Source organism: Harpia harpyja, chromosome 12, assembly GCF_026419915.1.
Source record: "Harpia harpyja isolate bHarHar1 chromosome 12, bHarHar1 primary haplotype, whole genome shotgun sequence".
In the NCBI taxonomy this organism is placed as follows: domain Eukaryota; kingdom Metazoa; phylum Chordata; class Aves; order Accipitriformes; family Accipitridae; genus Harpia; species Harpia harpyja.
Window position 1 is genome coordinate 39,665,616 of NC_068951.1, and position 17,221 is coordinate 39,682,836.

Sequence of the window (17,221 nt, forward strand, 5' to 3'; positions counted from 1 at the left end):
ACAGCTGTTTCAGGGACATGCAGTGGTTAGCCAGCCTGCGGTATCGAGGTCTGTGCGGTCACTTCCTGATTTCTGCCTTGTGAGTGATCAGAGCTGGGACATGATCAGAGCATTTAAATGGACTTCTCAACCCCCTCCCTGAAAAGAGAGGCCAGGGACAGCAGGCTGACATTGGGAGACACTGCAGAGGAATAGAGGCATCGGGAAAAAGCCCACAAACCACTTGTGCAGAGCTGCTGCTATCAAGCTGATGAAGACAGAAACTCTTGAAAGAAAACTACATGGAAAGTCCTATTAGGGAAAGAAGTGAGGTTTTGTTTGCATATCACGGCTCACTTCTCCTGCGAGCCCTGAAAGTACTGTAGAACGTGAAAGAGATCCTCAGGTGTGCCAATGGAAAAGACAGGTATGTTTCTTTGTTTAAAATAATACCACTCTACAGCGTGAAAACACAGCCGGAGTAACCAGCATTGCTTTACAGCTCAGTAAATGTGCATGTACAGTTATGTACATTGTTTTGTATAGTTTTTGTACTTAGAAGAAATACAGCTGTGACAGGCTATTAAGAGCAAGACTTTACACAACGCATCAGCTTTTTGTAATTATAGGTGCTCTGCCCTTGAACACTGGTATCATGACAGATAACTTCCAACGCAGTAAGAAAATATACATATATTCATATACATCAGTATATATACCCACATTTTTTTATATATATATACACACACACAAAGAAAAGTATGTGTATATAAAAACTACATTTGCTTTATTTTGACATTTTCCCCCTGACCCAACTCTTGCTATAACATGAAAACTATCTATGCAAGTCATAGGGTTCCTGATACTTCTTCACATGTTTCTCTTTTTCAGAAAGTTGATGCCAGTGATATTCTGTATAACTGACGATTATTAAAATGATTGAGTTCACGTACTCTATGGATAACAGCTAATTGTGGAGTGAGTTCTGTGTGCGGGTCTGTACTGGGGAAGAGGGAATGTACGTGAGCACAGAAATCCGTTCATGAGCTCTGGTGTATTACAGGATCGAGGTCCGAGCACAGGTCATTCCCCTTGCAGTCAACGGCACACAGTAGGACTTGAGACATACCTTTTCCACATAGTCCTCGCAAAGCAAAAGTCAATGAATGCCTGCTTAGTTTTTATGACTGCTCCATTAAAAGCATGTGTGTGCAGGCGAAGGCTAGCATTAAAACTAAAGAAAGAGCATTAAATTAATATTTAGAGAAAAACAAAGCAGCTTCAGAATCACCGGATGATGCTATAGCTTGTGTAGTAAAAACAGAAATAAGGAAAGAGTGTGTACAAATTATAAAGTCAAACTTTAATTTACCTGTGAATTAGTCACTGAAACTGAGGTCGCTATACTACTGAACTGTTCCAAACAAGCTATCTGGGGGGCTTGTTTTCTTCCAGCAGTGGCACGCTCCCAGTGTTCGTAGCTACAATATCTCGTTGTTTTCTGCACTATCACTTCAGCTTTGCTCTAAGGTTAATGGGGTTTCATTTCCATGTTCCACCCTGAGCTTGGGAGTGTGTGACATATTGTTCAGGCAAGGATGTTCTTGCACTCCTTGTTGCACACTTCCTCCTCTCACCTTCCTGACTGCTGGACTGGCCTTTGGCATGAAGAATCACTTTGGTGTCAAACTTAACCTGGCATCCCCTCAGAACGGGGACATCTCAGCCTTGCTTCTGTAATGTGGCCACAAGACTATGAACTGAACCTGGGGATTAAATGGTAGGGGAAGCAGCAGGTTAGCCCTTCAGCACTTGGTGGCCAGGTGGGGTGTCCTTAAGGGCAGTCTGCATTAACAAGGCAGCAGAGAGTGATACTTGTACCATTGAGAGTTGGGACCACTGAGTCTGCTGTGCTAATACTGAGCATTACCAGTTCCTTTTGAAGGAGGAGAAATGAGTTCAGAGTGTGGTCTACTAAACAGTGCTTTTCTGATATTAGCACGGAGGGAATGGTAGGAAATTCTTAGTGCATCTGCCATTATGAAAGAAGGTAAGCAAGAGTAAATGTTAGTAAAACTAATTCTATGTTTGCTGATTCCCTGAAAGATGACATTCAGAGCTGCCAGGATAAGCAAGAAGAGGACATCCCGAAGAGTTCCCCATTTGACTTTGTAATAAAACAGTTCCAAGGGAAGAGATCCTCTCCTGGAAAAAGAAAAGAGCAGCCTTCAGCCATCAAAAAATTCTTCAGGGCCTTTGACTTTGGGAAATCTGAAGGCAAGGACAGAAGGGAAATTGAAGAAACAGAAATAAACAGCTCTGGAGCTGATGATGAGAGTGAGAAGCAAGATCTCTCTGTAGAAGGTAATGCTGCTACAATAGTGAAATACGTGTGCATGTGTATATATTTTAATTTCATAGAAAATCAGTTGCTTTTCTTGCTAGCCAAAGTCCTGTATTTTGCTCCCTACACTATATCCTTTAGCCAGGATTTACTTCTGATTGGAACATTATCAAGGATGTGCTCTCTAATTTGATAGGTGCCAAGCAAGGAGTGAGATCCATATTGCTGAGGAGGGATAAAGCTTTTGGGTGACCTCTCTCTTGATCTCCAATGTGAGAGGTCAGTGCTAGAGTCAGCTCATTAGTTGCAGAGCTTATTTGGTTTCAAAGCCAAGCTTTGAGCAGTAGCTTTGCTTGTTGTATTTAAGATTGGTCTCTGTCTGCCCTGCTGCTAAAGCAATCTGAAGACAACAAGAGCAGATGTTTCCTACCACTTGACACTCGTGAGGGGGAGGGGAAGGGAATGGAAATTCATCATGTATGTTATTTCGCGCACACAAGAATACTCTTTACATCTGCATCATAGAAAATGAGGCTATTTCTAAAAAGGAGCTGGGAGGTGAGGCTTAGAACCCCATCCTTTTGTCCTAAGAGTTTTGGGTAGGTTTGGGAAAACAATGAGAGGACAGCTGCTGAGAGTGGGATTGCTATTCTGTGTAATTTTTGGCTGCTTTTTTCTGCCTATTAGATGAAATTACTGATTTGTTAAAGGGTTTAGCAATGAATGTAAATGCAATTTTCCTTGCTGTACAAACTTCATGGAAGAAGAACGTAAGTGGGGGTTGCTTTGCACAGCCAAGAAAAGCAGGATCTGCCTTACACAGACAATGTATGGAAATGAACACAGGCTGTCATGAAGGAAGTAGCAGGTTCATCACACAATTCCAGGGCCACTCGGTGCTAACTGATCAAGTACAGGCTGTATTGCAGCAGTGTGGCTACAGCGCAGGCACACAGAGGTGGTTATACGACTTGTGCATCCAAAATAACTGCTGCAGTTCAGAGTTTTGCATGAATTTAATGTCCTTGAACTGGTGGTGCAAACATCCCAAGTCACTGGCATAAGGTAGAGTGGAGATGTGCAAGAGGAGATTCTTTTCTCACTCTGCATCAGATCTGTAGTGATCTTATCACTCAGGTTATTGGTCCACATTGATCAAAAATAGAGTCTGGTTTACTGACAGATTTAGTTCATTTCCTAAATCTTCACCCGACAGCCACAGACAGGGTTTACACACTGTGTTAGTAGCAGCGCTAACCAGGGCCCTATTTCTTTGTTACTCAGATGGACTTTCACATCTCATTTCTGAAGCGGAGTCACCATCTGGTGAGCAGAGATTTAACCAGTTCATGCAGAAACTGGGAAAGAAACCCAACAGCAAGAATCTGGATCTAAATAATTGTGCATTAAGTGCAGCAGATGTAACAGAGCTGGGTAAATACACATTTTCTTCAACTAGTCACTTCATACATTTATTTAATACTTATTTGCCTATTCAGTTATTCACTCTCCTCTTTTCCTTTCCCTTTTTTTTTATAGAGGCCTGGCTTCATTTAAAATTTCATCTGGTGGTCCCAGGTCCCTGAGAAATGATAGTTAATAAATTATGTAAATTATGTAATATATATATATGAATATAAAAATCATACAGGTCTGTGAAGCAGATGAATGTCCTTACACTCAAATTACAGATAAGAAAACTGAGGTACAAATTGTCATGGCTTTATAATGCTGTATTGGTTGTAAAAAGCATCTCTGTATTAAGATGTATTGACACCCAATGTGTGCAAATAACATGCAAACAGAATACGCTTTTTCTTTTTTTTTCTTTTTTTTTTTTTTTACAGCTTCTTTATTGCCGTTTCTCCCAGAGCTGGAAGAGATCAGCCTGTCCTGGAATGGCTCTGTTGGTGGGACTTTGAAAGCTCTCACTGTTCATCTTCATCATGTGAACCTGCTAAGAGTCCTTCGACTTAACAACTGCAGGCTGACAGCTGAGGATGTCACCTCCTTAGGTACAGGATTTCATTTACATTTACTTCCAGACAGTTTGGGTCTAATGTAATCCATCTCATCTCTTCCTACATCCTACTCCTGCTGCTTCCATGCTGGGCGGTGTAAACTCCTGCTATGAAACAGTAGAAAGAGCTTGGGCTGATGAGTGACCTTATACATTTGAGTAGCTCTGCCAAGTTCATTCCTCAGGGTATGAAGCTTTCACATTCAGAAGGGAGCAGAATTCAGTCCTATTTGCAGGAAACCATGTTTTCAATTTCGATAAGTATTTTTTTAGCTAGCTTTGATATCTAATGGTAGACAGAAGAACTGAAACAGAGTCAGTTGTCATAGGGTCAGCTTAGGTCTTCATGCTGCAGGACAGATGAGTGCTCATCACAAAAAAAGTGATGTTCTTTTGGAAGAGACTTAAAACTGGAAGTGCTGCCTTGGAGCTTTATGACTTGGTTTTGCAAGCCTGAGAGAAGCTTATTCCTCTGCTTGCTTCTTTGCTTGGAGTGCCTGCAACCCTGCCTTCTGCAAAGCACGAGATTTAAAAGTGATGTTACGCACTCAGGTGCTGATGCTGAGTCACTTACCTCTGGGCCTGGAGCTTACTCGGGGGTCAGTCTGTGATATGTATCTAAAAGAAGGGCAAACTCAATCAATCAACTAGGAATTATAAAAACTACTGCTTATTTTGCAAGTTCTAAAAACTGGTCTGAGTTATAAAGCTGGGGTTTATGTCATTCATATCCAGGCTTTTTCCAGGAAAGGTTCAGAAATAAAATGACATATATGGTAGTAGCTCAAAAGTGGGTCATACTATCGTTAGGGAGGATGCTTTCACCAGCATCTCTACAAAAGCTGGTGAAAGTAATTGATCTGTTTCTGATGAGGGTAAAACCTGTGTTTCATTTTCTATCATATTTTTTCAACTTTATTTCATTCTTTTTCAAACCCTTTTCTCGTACTTTTTTTTCTCTTGAATTTTATTAGTTATATTTCCAATTGATTTTTTCTGCCTGGTTCTTCTGTGCTGTTTCCTTCCCTCTTCTGGCTTGGCCTCTGCTGAGACAGACACAAAACTGATCATAGGACTTGAATTTCTAGTCAAAATGTGATGCCCTTGACATGTGCAATAGCAACAGTCAGTTTGCATTGATTTTGCCTGCGATTTTGAAAATAGCATGTGTATTTAGGCTGATACTGCTTGTTTGACTATGTCTACATCTATCTGTGGAAATGTGGCCACTTGTGGACTCAGTGCATTCTGCTTAGAAATCAATGCCTCAAATATAACCATAATATCAACCTTTCCTATGTGGTTGCTCAGAGCTGTGACTGTGAGAGGTGGTAGGAAACCATTCCTGGAGTTATAGTCCTTTATTTATCTTCTGGGTGGAAAATGTGTCTGGAATGCTAGTCCCCATGTCAAACAGAAACAGGCTACGCTGCAGAAGCAAAACCACTTCTCAACTGTAGAGCATTGCTCAGTATTCAAGACTCAGGCAATAATTTAAAATAAATGCAAAAATAAAAATTAAGACCTGTCCTTTTCTCTCAAACCTGGATATTCACTTACAACAACAGAAATAATTATTTTTCTATTATAAATCTTTTGTGAAGAATTAATTATGAAAACACACAGACATGAAGTGTTTTTGTTATTAAAATACAATTCTCAATTATTAGGTTGATGACAAGACTTTAGATCAAAAATTTGTGAAAGACACTTTGAAATTGCATTTGAATATGGTCTGATTAATTGATCTTTCTTGGGAATGAGTTTATGCAAATATACATCTGCCTCCCTCCTCTACAAAGGAAGTTAGGAAGCTGGATTTTGCAGTGGGATGCTAGTATTACAAAGAAGCACTAACACAGTTCACATTGGCAGGTGCGTCAAGCCTGGAAAAGGCTAATTTTTCTGAATGTAATCAAAATCAGTGCCGTCTGCCTTGAAATAATGGGAAAGTTAGTTTGGGTCAAAACAATGCTCATCGTGATTCCTTATGAAGTGAGTCAGAAATTCCTGTCAGAAATGAAACTTTTACGCTTCAGAAATAGTTGTGAGAGGACGTTTTTCATCCCCTCCAAAATGACCTGTGGACACAGTACAGAGGACGTTGGAAGTTTGACAACTAAAATAGAGCAGAACTGTACAGGACAGTAAATTCAGACTTGACACTTGTATTGATTTCCCTATAGTCTAGGCTTTCTGGGTCCTGGCACAGGTCTACAATGACAGCCAGTCTGATGAGGATTTGGGAACCTGAATAAATTTCAGGTCTGTGTGTACTGTGACAATGACTTGTGATCTGTATTGCTCCTTAGACAAGCTGAGAATTTATACAACATTGCTGCAGTAGCAACAATTCATGGCATCCACCAATTTTCCTGGCAAGCCGTTCAAAATATAATAATTTGAGAACTAAGTGGCTAACCTTCTTCTTTAATATATTCCAAACGTCTATTTTTGTCTTGCACTGAAATTGATACCTAGAATGAATCATCTTAGACTTCTGTTACAGGAGAGGCATTTGAGATTGTTTCTCAACTGGAAGAACTGGATTTATCATGGAACAGTAACATAGGTGGAAAATTATCACTCCTGACAAAAAAAATCCAGAAAGGGTGCAAGTTAAAACTTCTGAAAATTACAGACTGTAACCTGACAGCAAAGGATGGAGAATCCCTTGGTATGTGTATCCATCTAGCTGGACGGAGACTCGCTTGTTTGCCTTAGATGATGTCTGTATTGAGCTCAATGTTAGTGGAAAGTTATTTTATTTCAGGCTCTGCATTGTAACAGTATTTACCACACAGTGTTGGGATTTACTGCACATTCTTCCAAAGAAGAAAGTTGTTCTCTCTAATCATGTGAGGTAGGGTTGAGAAGAATAGCTAGATCTAAACCATAGTCTGGCTGCCTCAGTGGTCTGGGGTTGCTGGATCCTTTGAGACCCTGATCAAGTCATGTGTGCCAGAATTTCCAACACTGATTGCTTAAAAGTAAGCAGCCAAATTTGTAGTTAGTTATGGGATGGGAAAGAAGGCCTGAGGGATGGGAATTTAGGCTGGGTTGGCAACCACTGATCACCCCTCCCCTCTTTCTTCTCACCATAGCTTAATCCTGTGTGGTCTTTTGATCTGACTCTGTGTTTTAAAAGATATTTTCTCCCTAAAGAGAAGCTCCTGTGCTCTCATCTCCACTGCAGGACATGGCCCACATGCAACATACAGTCCTAGATCTTCTCATTAGAAATTTTTCTTACTCTTTGTATTCCTGCTTTTTATTCCCCTGTGTTTTTCTACCTGTCATTGTATTTTTTCATCTTTATTTTCATACAGATTTTTGACTGATTTTCTTGATGTCTATCCAATCTTTGTTTTGATGTATTTTTAAAGTAGAACAGGAACTTAGTAAGTCTAAACCACACATATAGGCAAACCCAGTCTACCTCTTCCTGTTTGTCATGGTGCTGTATTTTAATAGGGTTCATCTGTATGTATGCCAGACAATTACCAATTCTGGTTTTCTTTTCTTTTTTTCCCAGCTGAAATTCTAAATGTGATCCCAAACCTCGAAGTATTAGATCTCTCTATCAACAAACACATCGGCTGCAGCATGAAGGTTATTGCTCAGGATCTGAAAAATGTGCCAGGCTTGAAAGAGTTAAACTTGCACATGTGTGGATTAAAGCAAGACAGCCTCCAGGGCTTAGGTTAGACTTTATGTTCAGAAACACTTTCATTCTGAATAAATTGTACATCTGAAAACCATTTAAGAAGGGCAATGAGGTGGGATTTTGCTAATGGTTTGGCAGTATTAATGGCCAATCATTATTTGCTGTTTGAGGATTGATAAAAGACTACAGAGACTTTCAGCAGGAGTAGCATTTATCTTCCCCGAGCTCAAGCATGTGAAACTCAGTAGGGAGAGTCACCCTCCACACCATTTATCTGAGACACATCTTAGGGTAGATTAGTGGCTCTCTGGACATGCTGCTTCTCTCCCCAGACAGAACATAGACAAGGGCACAGACAGGCTAGCTAACTTCTAACAAGCTAATCCTACTCTCAGAAGGAAATCCAAATTCACCATTATCACTTAATGAGTGTCCAGTGAAGCCATATGAAATGGGCTTATTATCTGTGTCTCTCCCTAGTGGAGGTTTTATCCATAAAATAAAACAACTGGCACTAACTACCACGTCTAGTAATTTCAGCAAAAGGCTGAGGAGTGAATGGATCTGGGGGATGACCTGGCCTCACCTTCACCTGCTCTTTCAGAGAAGAATGGAGTTGCATGGGTGGGGAAGCTTTGCGATATTACTGTATGTCCACTGTGATTATACGCTGAAGCTTAGTGTAAGAGCTTTGCCTGCAATACCTTGTGCAAACTTTGATGTTAAAGTAAATAAATGCTAAAGCCGTGACCTGTGCTATTGTAGCAGCCGGTGACCAGCATGCTCCCTTTTCCATTTCAGACACTGCTTTACAGCACCTTGCAGAGCTAAGAAAATTAGACATATCATGTAACAAAGAGATTGGTGGTGGCTTTAAAGACTCAACAGCTCATTTGGCCAGCTTGAAAAACCTCGAAGTCCTTGATCTCCACCAGTGCTGTGTAACAGAAGAGGACGTGACCGTTTTGTGTAAGGACATGTTGATGAAATCCATTAAGAATCTAGGTTTTGACTTCGGAAAATATCTCAAAGGCGTAAGAGGTTCTACCTAACCTAGTCTAGCAGATCTCAGTATGTTTTTCGTTAGGCAGTTCTGGAAGTGCATTGTGGAGGATAGCTTTCTTGATCAATATGGAATGTTATTTTTGCTGAATCAAAGATAATCTCATAGTGTTTGATCCCACGTGGAACTAAGGACCTGAATCTGCCATGGTTCAGACCCATGTTGGGAATGTAGGAACTGCCATCAAGCACTGCTTTTTTGATAATCAGTAATTTTGGAAATATCCCGTGACAGTTCCCCCACTGGTATAAATTGTCATGGATCCAAGGTGTGTATGTGCACGTAAATGTAACTGCCTAAAACTTGCTTAGTGAACTGTATGTTGAATAGAGAGTGATGTTAGGAGATCTTGCATTGCTGCTGCTGTATGCTTTATGGAAAAGCTGAAGACTACAGTCTCCATGCTGAATTGATCCAACTCATAAATACTATTAGGAAGAGAAAGACATTTCCCATTCGATCAGTAAGACAGTTTATTTTTCTGTGTGCATTATAACAACTTTTTGACACTGGTTTTTACTCTTTAGAACAACAACAACAACAACAAAAAATCACAAGACTCAAAGCCTATATTGCCCACATCTTATTTTCCATGATAAAGAAGGTTATTTGAAAAGCTGCTGCTGAAGCATTGGGAAATAGTAACTATTAGTAATAGCAATCCTGATTTATTTTTAATTTATTGACTAATAGAGAAGAGTAACATGAATATAAAGGAGTTTCAGTTAGCAGTGAAGACATTTGGAAGTAACCCCCATCTCATTTAATGTTAAATTCCCTACTTCACCTAGAAAATTGCAAGAGGATGCTGTCTTCTGACAACCTTCCACACAGTATGTAATACCTAATTTCTTAAACATTCCTACTGAAAATGGCAAGGCTATTTATGGACTAAAACATTACTCACCATAAATTTGAGTGTCAAAACCTGGCCTTGACTTTTGGATTGATTTATAAAGAAAAGAAATGATGTCAAGCAAATATACAACTACATATTTGTTCTGGATCGGTGACTGTCTAATAAATATTTCATGTTTTCATAGCCCAGGTGATACCTTTGCTCTCCAGTCTTCAAGAGCTGAATTTATCCTCAAATAAAAGTGTAGGAGTCTCATCTGATCCTCTTCTGGGCAGGCTCAGGTTTTTACCAAAGCTGAAATCTGTGGCCATCAGCAATTGTGGTTTAGGTGAAGAGTCGTTTTCATTACTAGGTAGGAATGTTTTTTTAAAGTATATCTATTCTCTGTGTATCCTTGTGGGACAAAGCACTTCATTCTCCTTTGGCTGAACTCCAAAGATCATGGTTATATTATACCACAGGTCCCGAGTGAAAAAGCCTGTGATGAAACCAGTGCTTCATGGGACCTGATTGCAAGGGAAGGCCGTTGTATGTCTTTCCCCATTATACCTGACTGGATGAAGTCCTTTTAGTCCTTTGTCTGATAGTCTTTGTCTTTCATATACTGCCTAATTTTGGAAGAGAAAGGAAAACATGATTTCATATTATGCTGTAATTATCATTTGGTTGTGACACTGCATTTGCAGTTTAGTGGGGAAAAATTTTGACTGAAGGTTTTTCACCTCACTGCAGGTGAAAGTTCAGTAGAAACTTTCTGGGATAGAGTTAAGCATGGGGCAATGGAGGAACTGAGGCAATGACTGCAGTAGTGGAAAAGATATTGCACAGCCATGAAGAAAAGTCCAATCTAACAGAGGATATGTAAATTCAGCCTCTTTTGCCTACTTATTGCAAATCTCAGTGGATTAGTGGCTACACCGTCCCTTTGATAGGTGTTCCATATGGCACATGAAATCTAAGTACAGAGGGATCTGTTAGTTACTGTGTATTGTGCATTTATAATATATTTTGTACTGTTTACTAGTGGCATTGAAACTTGACTGCCTTCAGCAGAAGCAGCAGCAAGCTAAACTGGTCTGAGGTCCCTGCAGGAAGAGTACTATATTTATATCATTACAATTATGTAAGAGTGGCATCATGGAAATCAGTGTTGTCAAAAGGTACAGAGCATTTCACCTTGCGTGGTGAGTTCACAGCAAAAATTGCTGTCTTTGAATTGATATTAAATGGCTTAAAAACAAGCTGTTGAATTAAATTGACTTCAGTGGGACAAGGTTAAGCCAATAATGTGAACAGAAAGACAAGAAACCCCTCCGCAGTATCCTTAAAGATTCTGTAGGCAGGCCCTTCTTGTATTCTTTAAAGAGCACAGGAGATATTTTTTGTCTGACTTATTAGGATAAAGTAAGTCATTCTAAGCACAAGCAGGCAGCCTGTTAGGAGCCTATTTACAGGTGAATTGCCGGTGAGGTGTCTATTGAGGCCATGTTGTTTTCTCTTAGTAAGCAGAAGTTGCTGGTCTTAATCTTTTCAGCTGAGGCTGCCCTTCACCTTCCTGAACTGGAGATATTAGACCTTTCTTGGAATAAGTGCGTTGGTGGGAACCTAAAGCTGCTTTTGGGAGCACTAAAGCTTGCAACGGAGATTCAAGTGTTAAGACTGAGCAGCTGTAACTTGGTGGCTGAAGATTTGGCACTTCTAAGTATGTATAACATGGTATTTACTAGCAGTCAAAGAGCCAGGGCATTTAGACCACAATTCAGAAGGGACTTGTTCAATGGGTTGAGCACGTTTTTGCATAAATCAAATGAAAAGATGGAAAATACAGCAGTATTTTTTCCAGAAAGGGTTTTAATTTTGCTGAAGACTGTGTCCCCTGTACATGCATAGTGCAAAAACTGAAAAGGCTAAAATGCAAAGAATCTTTTAGCAGTTTTATCTATTAATACAAAAAGGCAGCCCTTAGAAAACATAGGTTTTGCATCTGTTTTTTATATCAGATATTTAAAGCTGCCTGTAAGAAGTTTTATTTTGCTCAGTTGCTGGTTTTGGGTTCAGTAATTTATAGAAAATGTACGTGCTGACAGCCAGTAATACAGGCACTACCAGCTCTCAGTCTATTAGGTGTGTTTCTGGAGTCAAACTATTGTGGGAGAACTAAAACAGAAATATTTCCACCCACCTCTTAGCAGCTGCTGAGGAATACTGGAAGATAGGAACCTGATGAGGGAATAAATTCTAGGATCCTTTTACAAACCTGTTTATTTTGTAATCATCCTTGTGATTCTGTGGGCCTGACTCACGGGTTTTGAGTGTCTGAGATTGGCAATAGCTGTGTGACAGCTATTAAGGCCCTGTAATCTGAAGGCTGGTGAGATGAAGCCTGAGTATTTTTGACTTTACAAACATCACACTTGATGGGTGTCTCCTTTGCCAATCATACATTAAGGATCCCAGTTCCCTTTAGGGTATATCAGGCCCATTACCCTCCCACAGTGAGAGGTGGCTGTTGTAATCATGCAACCTCATCTAGTTTTGCTTTCCTCTTTCTAAATCTCTGTGTAAAGCCTCTCTGCCTATTTTAATTGGCACTTATAACCTCCTTCCAACTGACTCAAAGGTTTTCAGGTTGCCATACAGTTTTAACCCATTACTCCTCTTCCTTTTGAATTGCCTGTGTTTAAAATGTTGTACACTCCTTCAGCTGTGATAAAACAATCTTTCTGAGATCAACAGCAAGTGATTTTATGTTGCTGAGGAGTTGAATCTTGCTGTTTGAGTGCTGAAAACCCTTAAATAATATGGTACTCTTCTTACTTATAAGCTTTTAAAGCAATTGCCGGGATGTATTAGTTGTGTTTGTGTCTGTTGTTTCTTGCAGCGTTACTGACGGAGGATGGCCATCTAGCCAGATTACGGAAGCTGGATTTGAGTTATAACAACAGCATCTCTGATGAAGGGTGGGTCGTCTTCTGTCAAGGCTTAGCAGTATTCAAAGAACTCTCAGAGCTGGATGTCAGTCTTCGCCCATTGTCCTGCCGTGACTGTGGGCCGTGGTTCAGCGAGTTGTTAGCAGCCCTGACAAAGCTGCCTGCCTTGACAGAGCTGGGGATGCAAAGATGGGTCCTTTCAGAATCACAGCGAAAAGGACTGGAAAGCTTTAATCAAGACAACAAAAGAAACATTCGTTTTGACTGTTGACGGAGGTTGAAGGTTTCTGGAAGGCCTTTCACAAGCAGCACATGAAGCAAGTATTACGTGTCTCTGACTTAGAAGACTGCCCAGTTTTTAGTAATCTCGTCTCATGAGAGCTCTTGAAATAGTTCCACAATTACAGAAAACTGTTATTTAACCTTCTGCATGCATAGATCATTCCATTTAATAACATATTCTTTCAGATTCTCTGGGCTATGCTTATGCTACTATATAAGCTTAATCTTTGTGTTGTGAATACTCCAATGACTACTGTCAAAAGAGCAATGATGATTTCACATGGACACACTGTAGGTTTGCCAATGGAGGAAAGTGGCCGCGGTGTGTGCTAATGCAGGTGGGTGGGCAGTGTGAATGTGGCCTCCTGTATATAAGGAAGATGCCTCCAGTGTGAAAATACTTGAAACCTCTATGTTTTAAATTTTAGTTTCTTCTCTCCCCAGACTTTTGCCTCTTTGTGAATGCATTAAATCTACATAATTGTGAGATTTGCAAAGCATCCCAACAACTCAGGATTATATGTTAGTCCAGCAAGGAGAATAGGGAAGGGGCTGTTCTGCCTCTGCTGTGGCTGTTGATGCCATCTTATAGTGTAGATAAGTCCTGTGTACAGAATCAGCTTAAAATCAAGGTAAGAAACAGTTCCTTGATATCTTGGCAGGTCTCAGGGGCAAGGGAAATGCTGTGCTAGGTTAAATCAGAGGTATGTCCTGCTACCTTAGCAAGGATTTTGGACACAGAGCAATCCATAGGTGTTCTGGATAAGGCTATACAAAGACTTCAGGATACTTCAGGGATGCTTCTTCTCATCCTGAACTGTTTTGGCCTTACCCAGACTGCGCTTTCTGTGCAGACTCTTTTATGACATGCAGCACAAAACCAAACTTCCAGATCTAAGAGTCTGATCTAAAGCATATGAAAGCCAGTGGGAGTCCCTGCAGTGCCTTCATGCTTCCTGCATTCAGGATTAATCCATTAACCTTCACAACACCTTGTGACATGGACGGTGTTCTTATCCTTACCTTAAAGATGAGGGAAATAAGCAAAGTCTGTTATTCAAAGCCACAGGGCAGCTTCTAGCTAAGAGCACAGCACCCTGCTTTGTGCCCAAGACTTGTTAGAAAAAGCACCAACTTGGGATGTGTAAGTGGCTCCTCCTTTTTTTAGTTGATAATTTCTTATTTGGCATTTTATTGTATTTGCTTACACAGAGCTAAATTTTGGCATAGTCACTCGTGTCATGGAGCTTGTTAACCCACACGTGAGCTCAAAGACTGCAGTGGGATTATTCATTGGTAAGGTATTTTAGGAAGTAAAGATATTAGATCTGCCCACTGAGTGAGGAGTCTTAGAGAAATCCTGAGGCAGCTTGAGGGATAAAGTACTGCTCAATTAGCTCTGAGTATATCTACGTGCTGCAGCAATCTCCTGGAGGAGAGGTACAACAGGATCATTCAGTGGCAATTTCCTAACTTGCTAGGGCCCCTCTCAGCAAGTTCTCCTGTGCAGATGCAGATCAATATTTAGGTTTCAGTCTGGGTGACCCTTCCAACATCAACTTCTGGCTGGTCAGGGTTATAACCAGCAGCTGACCGTGCTGTGCTGATACCCCTTGATCACTTAATCCATGACTTCATGTGAGGGTCTCCATGGACTTCCTGGTTCCAGTTTCAGTTCCACTTGAAAAGTGCACTTGGTTCCCCCAGCTCTGAGAAATGTGAGGTGAACTGGAGTGTCTTGATCAGAGGTAGCAGGGAATTGCTGCAGTGTGGGATCAGTTATCTTCTACAGAGATCCTCAACCTCTGAAGTGAAGCAAAGAGCCCCTGTTTCATACAAGGCTAACAAGAGAGACTTTCAAGTAGTGACTTAAGCCAGGAGAGTTACTCTAATGTGGAAGTACCATCATCTCTGTTTAACAGCAGCACACCAATCTCTTCTCTTAATCACTCACCCTCCTGTGACTTTCCTCCTCAGATCTGCCTTTGGTCAAACTGGGAAATTGATTCTTTATCTGTTCTGTGAGAATCTCTCTGAATCACTCCTTTCCCACTTGAACCTCTCTCTCTAATTCAGTACAGCAGCTGGCCAGTGTTTAATGTCAGGTGTCTGTTGTAATCTTACTGACTGAACTGGACTTCAGTGTTGGGGTTTCTTGTTTTGTCATAGTTGGGCTCCTCATTCTCAGCTCCAGAGCACAGTACGGACTCACTGCTAGAAACCTCTCCACTTGCTGTTCATGATCCTCTTCTGAGTCCTTTGCCCTCTCATGATTCTGTCATACCTATTGTGCCACTAAAAAGCTTTTATTAAATCACTTCTATTAAATGTCCTGTCTTCCCGGAGATCTCTCTCTTCCAATGATTTCCTCCTCGGTAGTCTCTGAATCATCCTTCTCTCTGTTCCTCTTTGCCTTCACTTAGGGTGAAAAAATTTCATAAGACACCTCCAAACAATCAAAACAGCATCAATCACCTATTAAAATGGAAAAATCAAAACCAAGCCGTCCCACTTTTCTGCACTCCCAGCTCTCTCCTGCCAACAAGCATATTAATGAGGTTTCAGTATCAATCGATTCAAGAGCCAAACAGAAATAAGATCCATACCCTGCGTGCAGATGTAGCCGCAGCATTCAGAGAACACTACCTGGAGGTGGAGCTCTAGGAAGAGCTGGGTCTCCGTGACCCTGCCTTCACCACCTCCTTCAGGATGCCACCACCTTCTCTGAGGCAACTCAGGCAAGGGGAGGGAGAGCAGGACTGCAGCTCCGACCAGCCAGTTAAGCTAAATAAAGGGGTTTGCTCCCACCCACTCGTGCCCTTTGAATCTGCACAGTGGCTGGTCCCAGTCCAGCTCTGTGCTTTATGTATGTTGCAGATAAAACTCTGGAGGAGTTTAAGGAGTAACTGAGCAATACAGAATAAAAACTAGACGAGGACATCAGCTGTTTAGGACAAACAGCTTTCTGTGAAGTGCTGTGGAAGGACATGTTTGCATATAAATTTGGCATGCTAGAATTATAGTAAGGAGTGTTTGTCATGGTTCTTTTGAATAACAAAGGTGTTATGACATGCCAGGACCCAGAATCATTGCAGAATATTGCATTCTGCAGACTCCCTGCTTTCAAATAAGCCTGTTGTACACAGACGTCTGTTTTACAGTCACCAAGCTATTTCAGAGATGAGCTATAACACTAAGGATTTGACAGCTTGCAGTCATTCAAAATACTATAACTACAGATTGTCAAAACATCAGTGAACAGTTTTGCAAAAGTCTGGAGATACTTTCAAAACAGCTTTTTACACCTCTGTAAGACGGGATGGTAATACAGGTTCTGGTAGAAGTGCGTGTGTTCTGACTGCCTGGAATCCTCCATATTTCCAAACAAGGTACTGATCATTTCTGAACGTAAAACTCATTAAATAACTGCAAGTAAGTGGGGCCACAAATATTGTTTCACTCTAGATATGGCTCTACCTCACTGACTGGAAAACAGATTTCTAAGAATTGCATGTAAAATACTTTGGGATTCAGAACAAAGAACACTTCATTGCACCAGATTCCTACAGATTAGACTAATTTGCAGTTAATCGGCTGCCTTAATGCTTTGAGATAACATGCATTTAGAATGAGACATCTCAAGAATATTTCAGAATCTGCCTGATTCAGCTGGAGCCAATGTTGACAAAAACACAAAAACAAACCTCAAAAATTCATCTATTTTCATTGTAACACTCACTGATTCGAATGCTTTAATACTGCTTATCTCCTACTCGCTTATCTCTGCTCACATTTGCCCTTCTTGTAAATGAAAAGAGCCCTGTGCATTTTTCTGCCCAAATACCACTTTTTTGCTTTTGAGGCTTTTACAGACTTCTCTTTTCCCTTTCCTTTTCCTTCTTTCTTTTTTTCGTTAGATTCTTAAGTGTCAAGAAACGTCCAATCCCCTTCTGATTCATCGACCCATGCTACAACCATTGGATCTGAAAAAGAGAGAAGAACAATCTGGTTACCTGGAGGAATAGGCTAAAAGCAGTCAGTCACGTGGAACAGTGTTACTAGTGGATATTCTTGATG

The 17,221-nt window shown here is 40.7% G+C and overlaps 1 protein-coding gene across 2 annotated transcripts; it reads left to right on the forward strand.

Moving 5' to 3' along the window:
* LRRC31 (leucine rich repeat containing 31) lies at positions 1–17,101 on the forward strand. Of its 2 annotated transcripts, XM_052803231.1 has the most exons (10): positions 1–406; positions 2,086–2,343; positions 3,608–3,757; positions 4,171–4,338; positions 6,853–7,020; positions 7,879–8,046; positions 8,812–8,979; positions 10,117–10,284; positions 11,467–11,634; positions 12,814–17,101. In XM_052803231.1, the coding sequence occupies exons 1-10, from the start codon at positions 394–396 to the stop codon at positions 13,131–13,133; spliced, it is 1,749 nt and encodes a 582-aa protein (XP_052659191.1). In that variant the 5' UTR covers positions 1–393; the 3' UTR covers positions 13,134–17,101. The 2 variants fall into 2 exon arrangements, with proteins under 2 accessions (XP_052659191.1, XP_052659190.1); XM_052803230.1 differs by lacking the exon at positions 1–406 and having other exon boundaries at positions 2,064–2,343.
* Positions 17,102–17,221: the final 120 nt, after the last annotated feature.

What these genes read in the sequence shown, in the direction of transcription:
- LRRC31 (XM_052803230.1), top strand. Translation starts at nt 2,064, where the DNA reads ATGTTTGCTGATTCCCTGAAAGATGACATTCAGAGCTGCCAGGATAAG. An exon ending in AGACAGCCTCCAGGGCTTAG is followed by an intron (nt 8,047 to 8,811) that starts GTTAGACTTTAT and finishes TTTCCATTTCAG; the next exon opens with ACACTGCTTTACAGCACCTT. An exon ending in TGAAGATTTGGCACTTCTAA is followed by an intron (nt 11,635 to 12,813) that starts GTATGTATAACA and finishes TGTTTCTTGCAG; the next exon opens with CGTTACTGACGGAGGATGGC.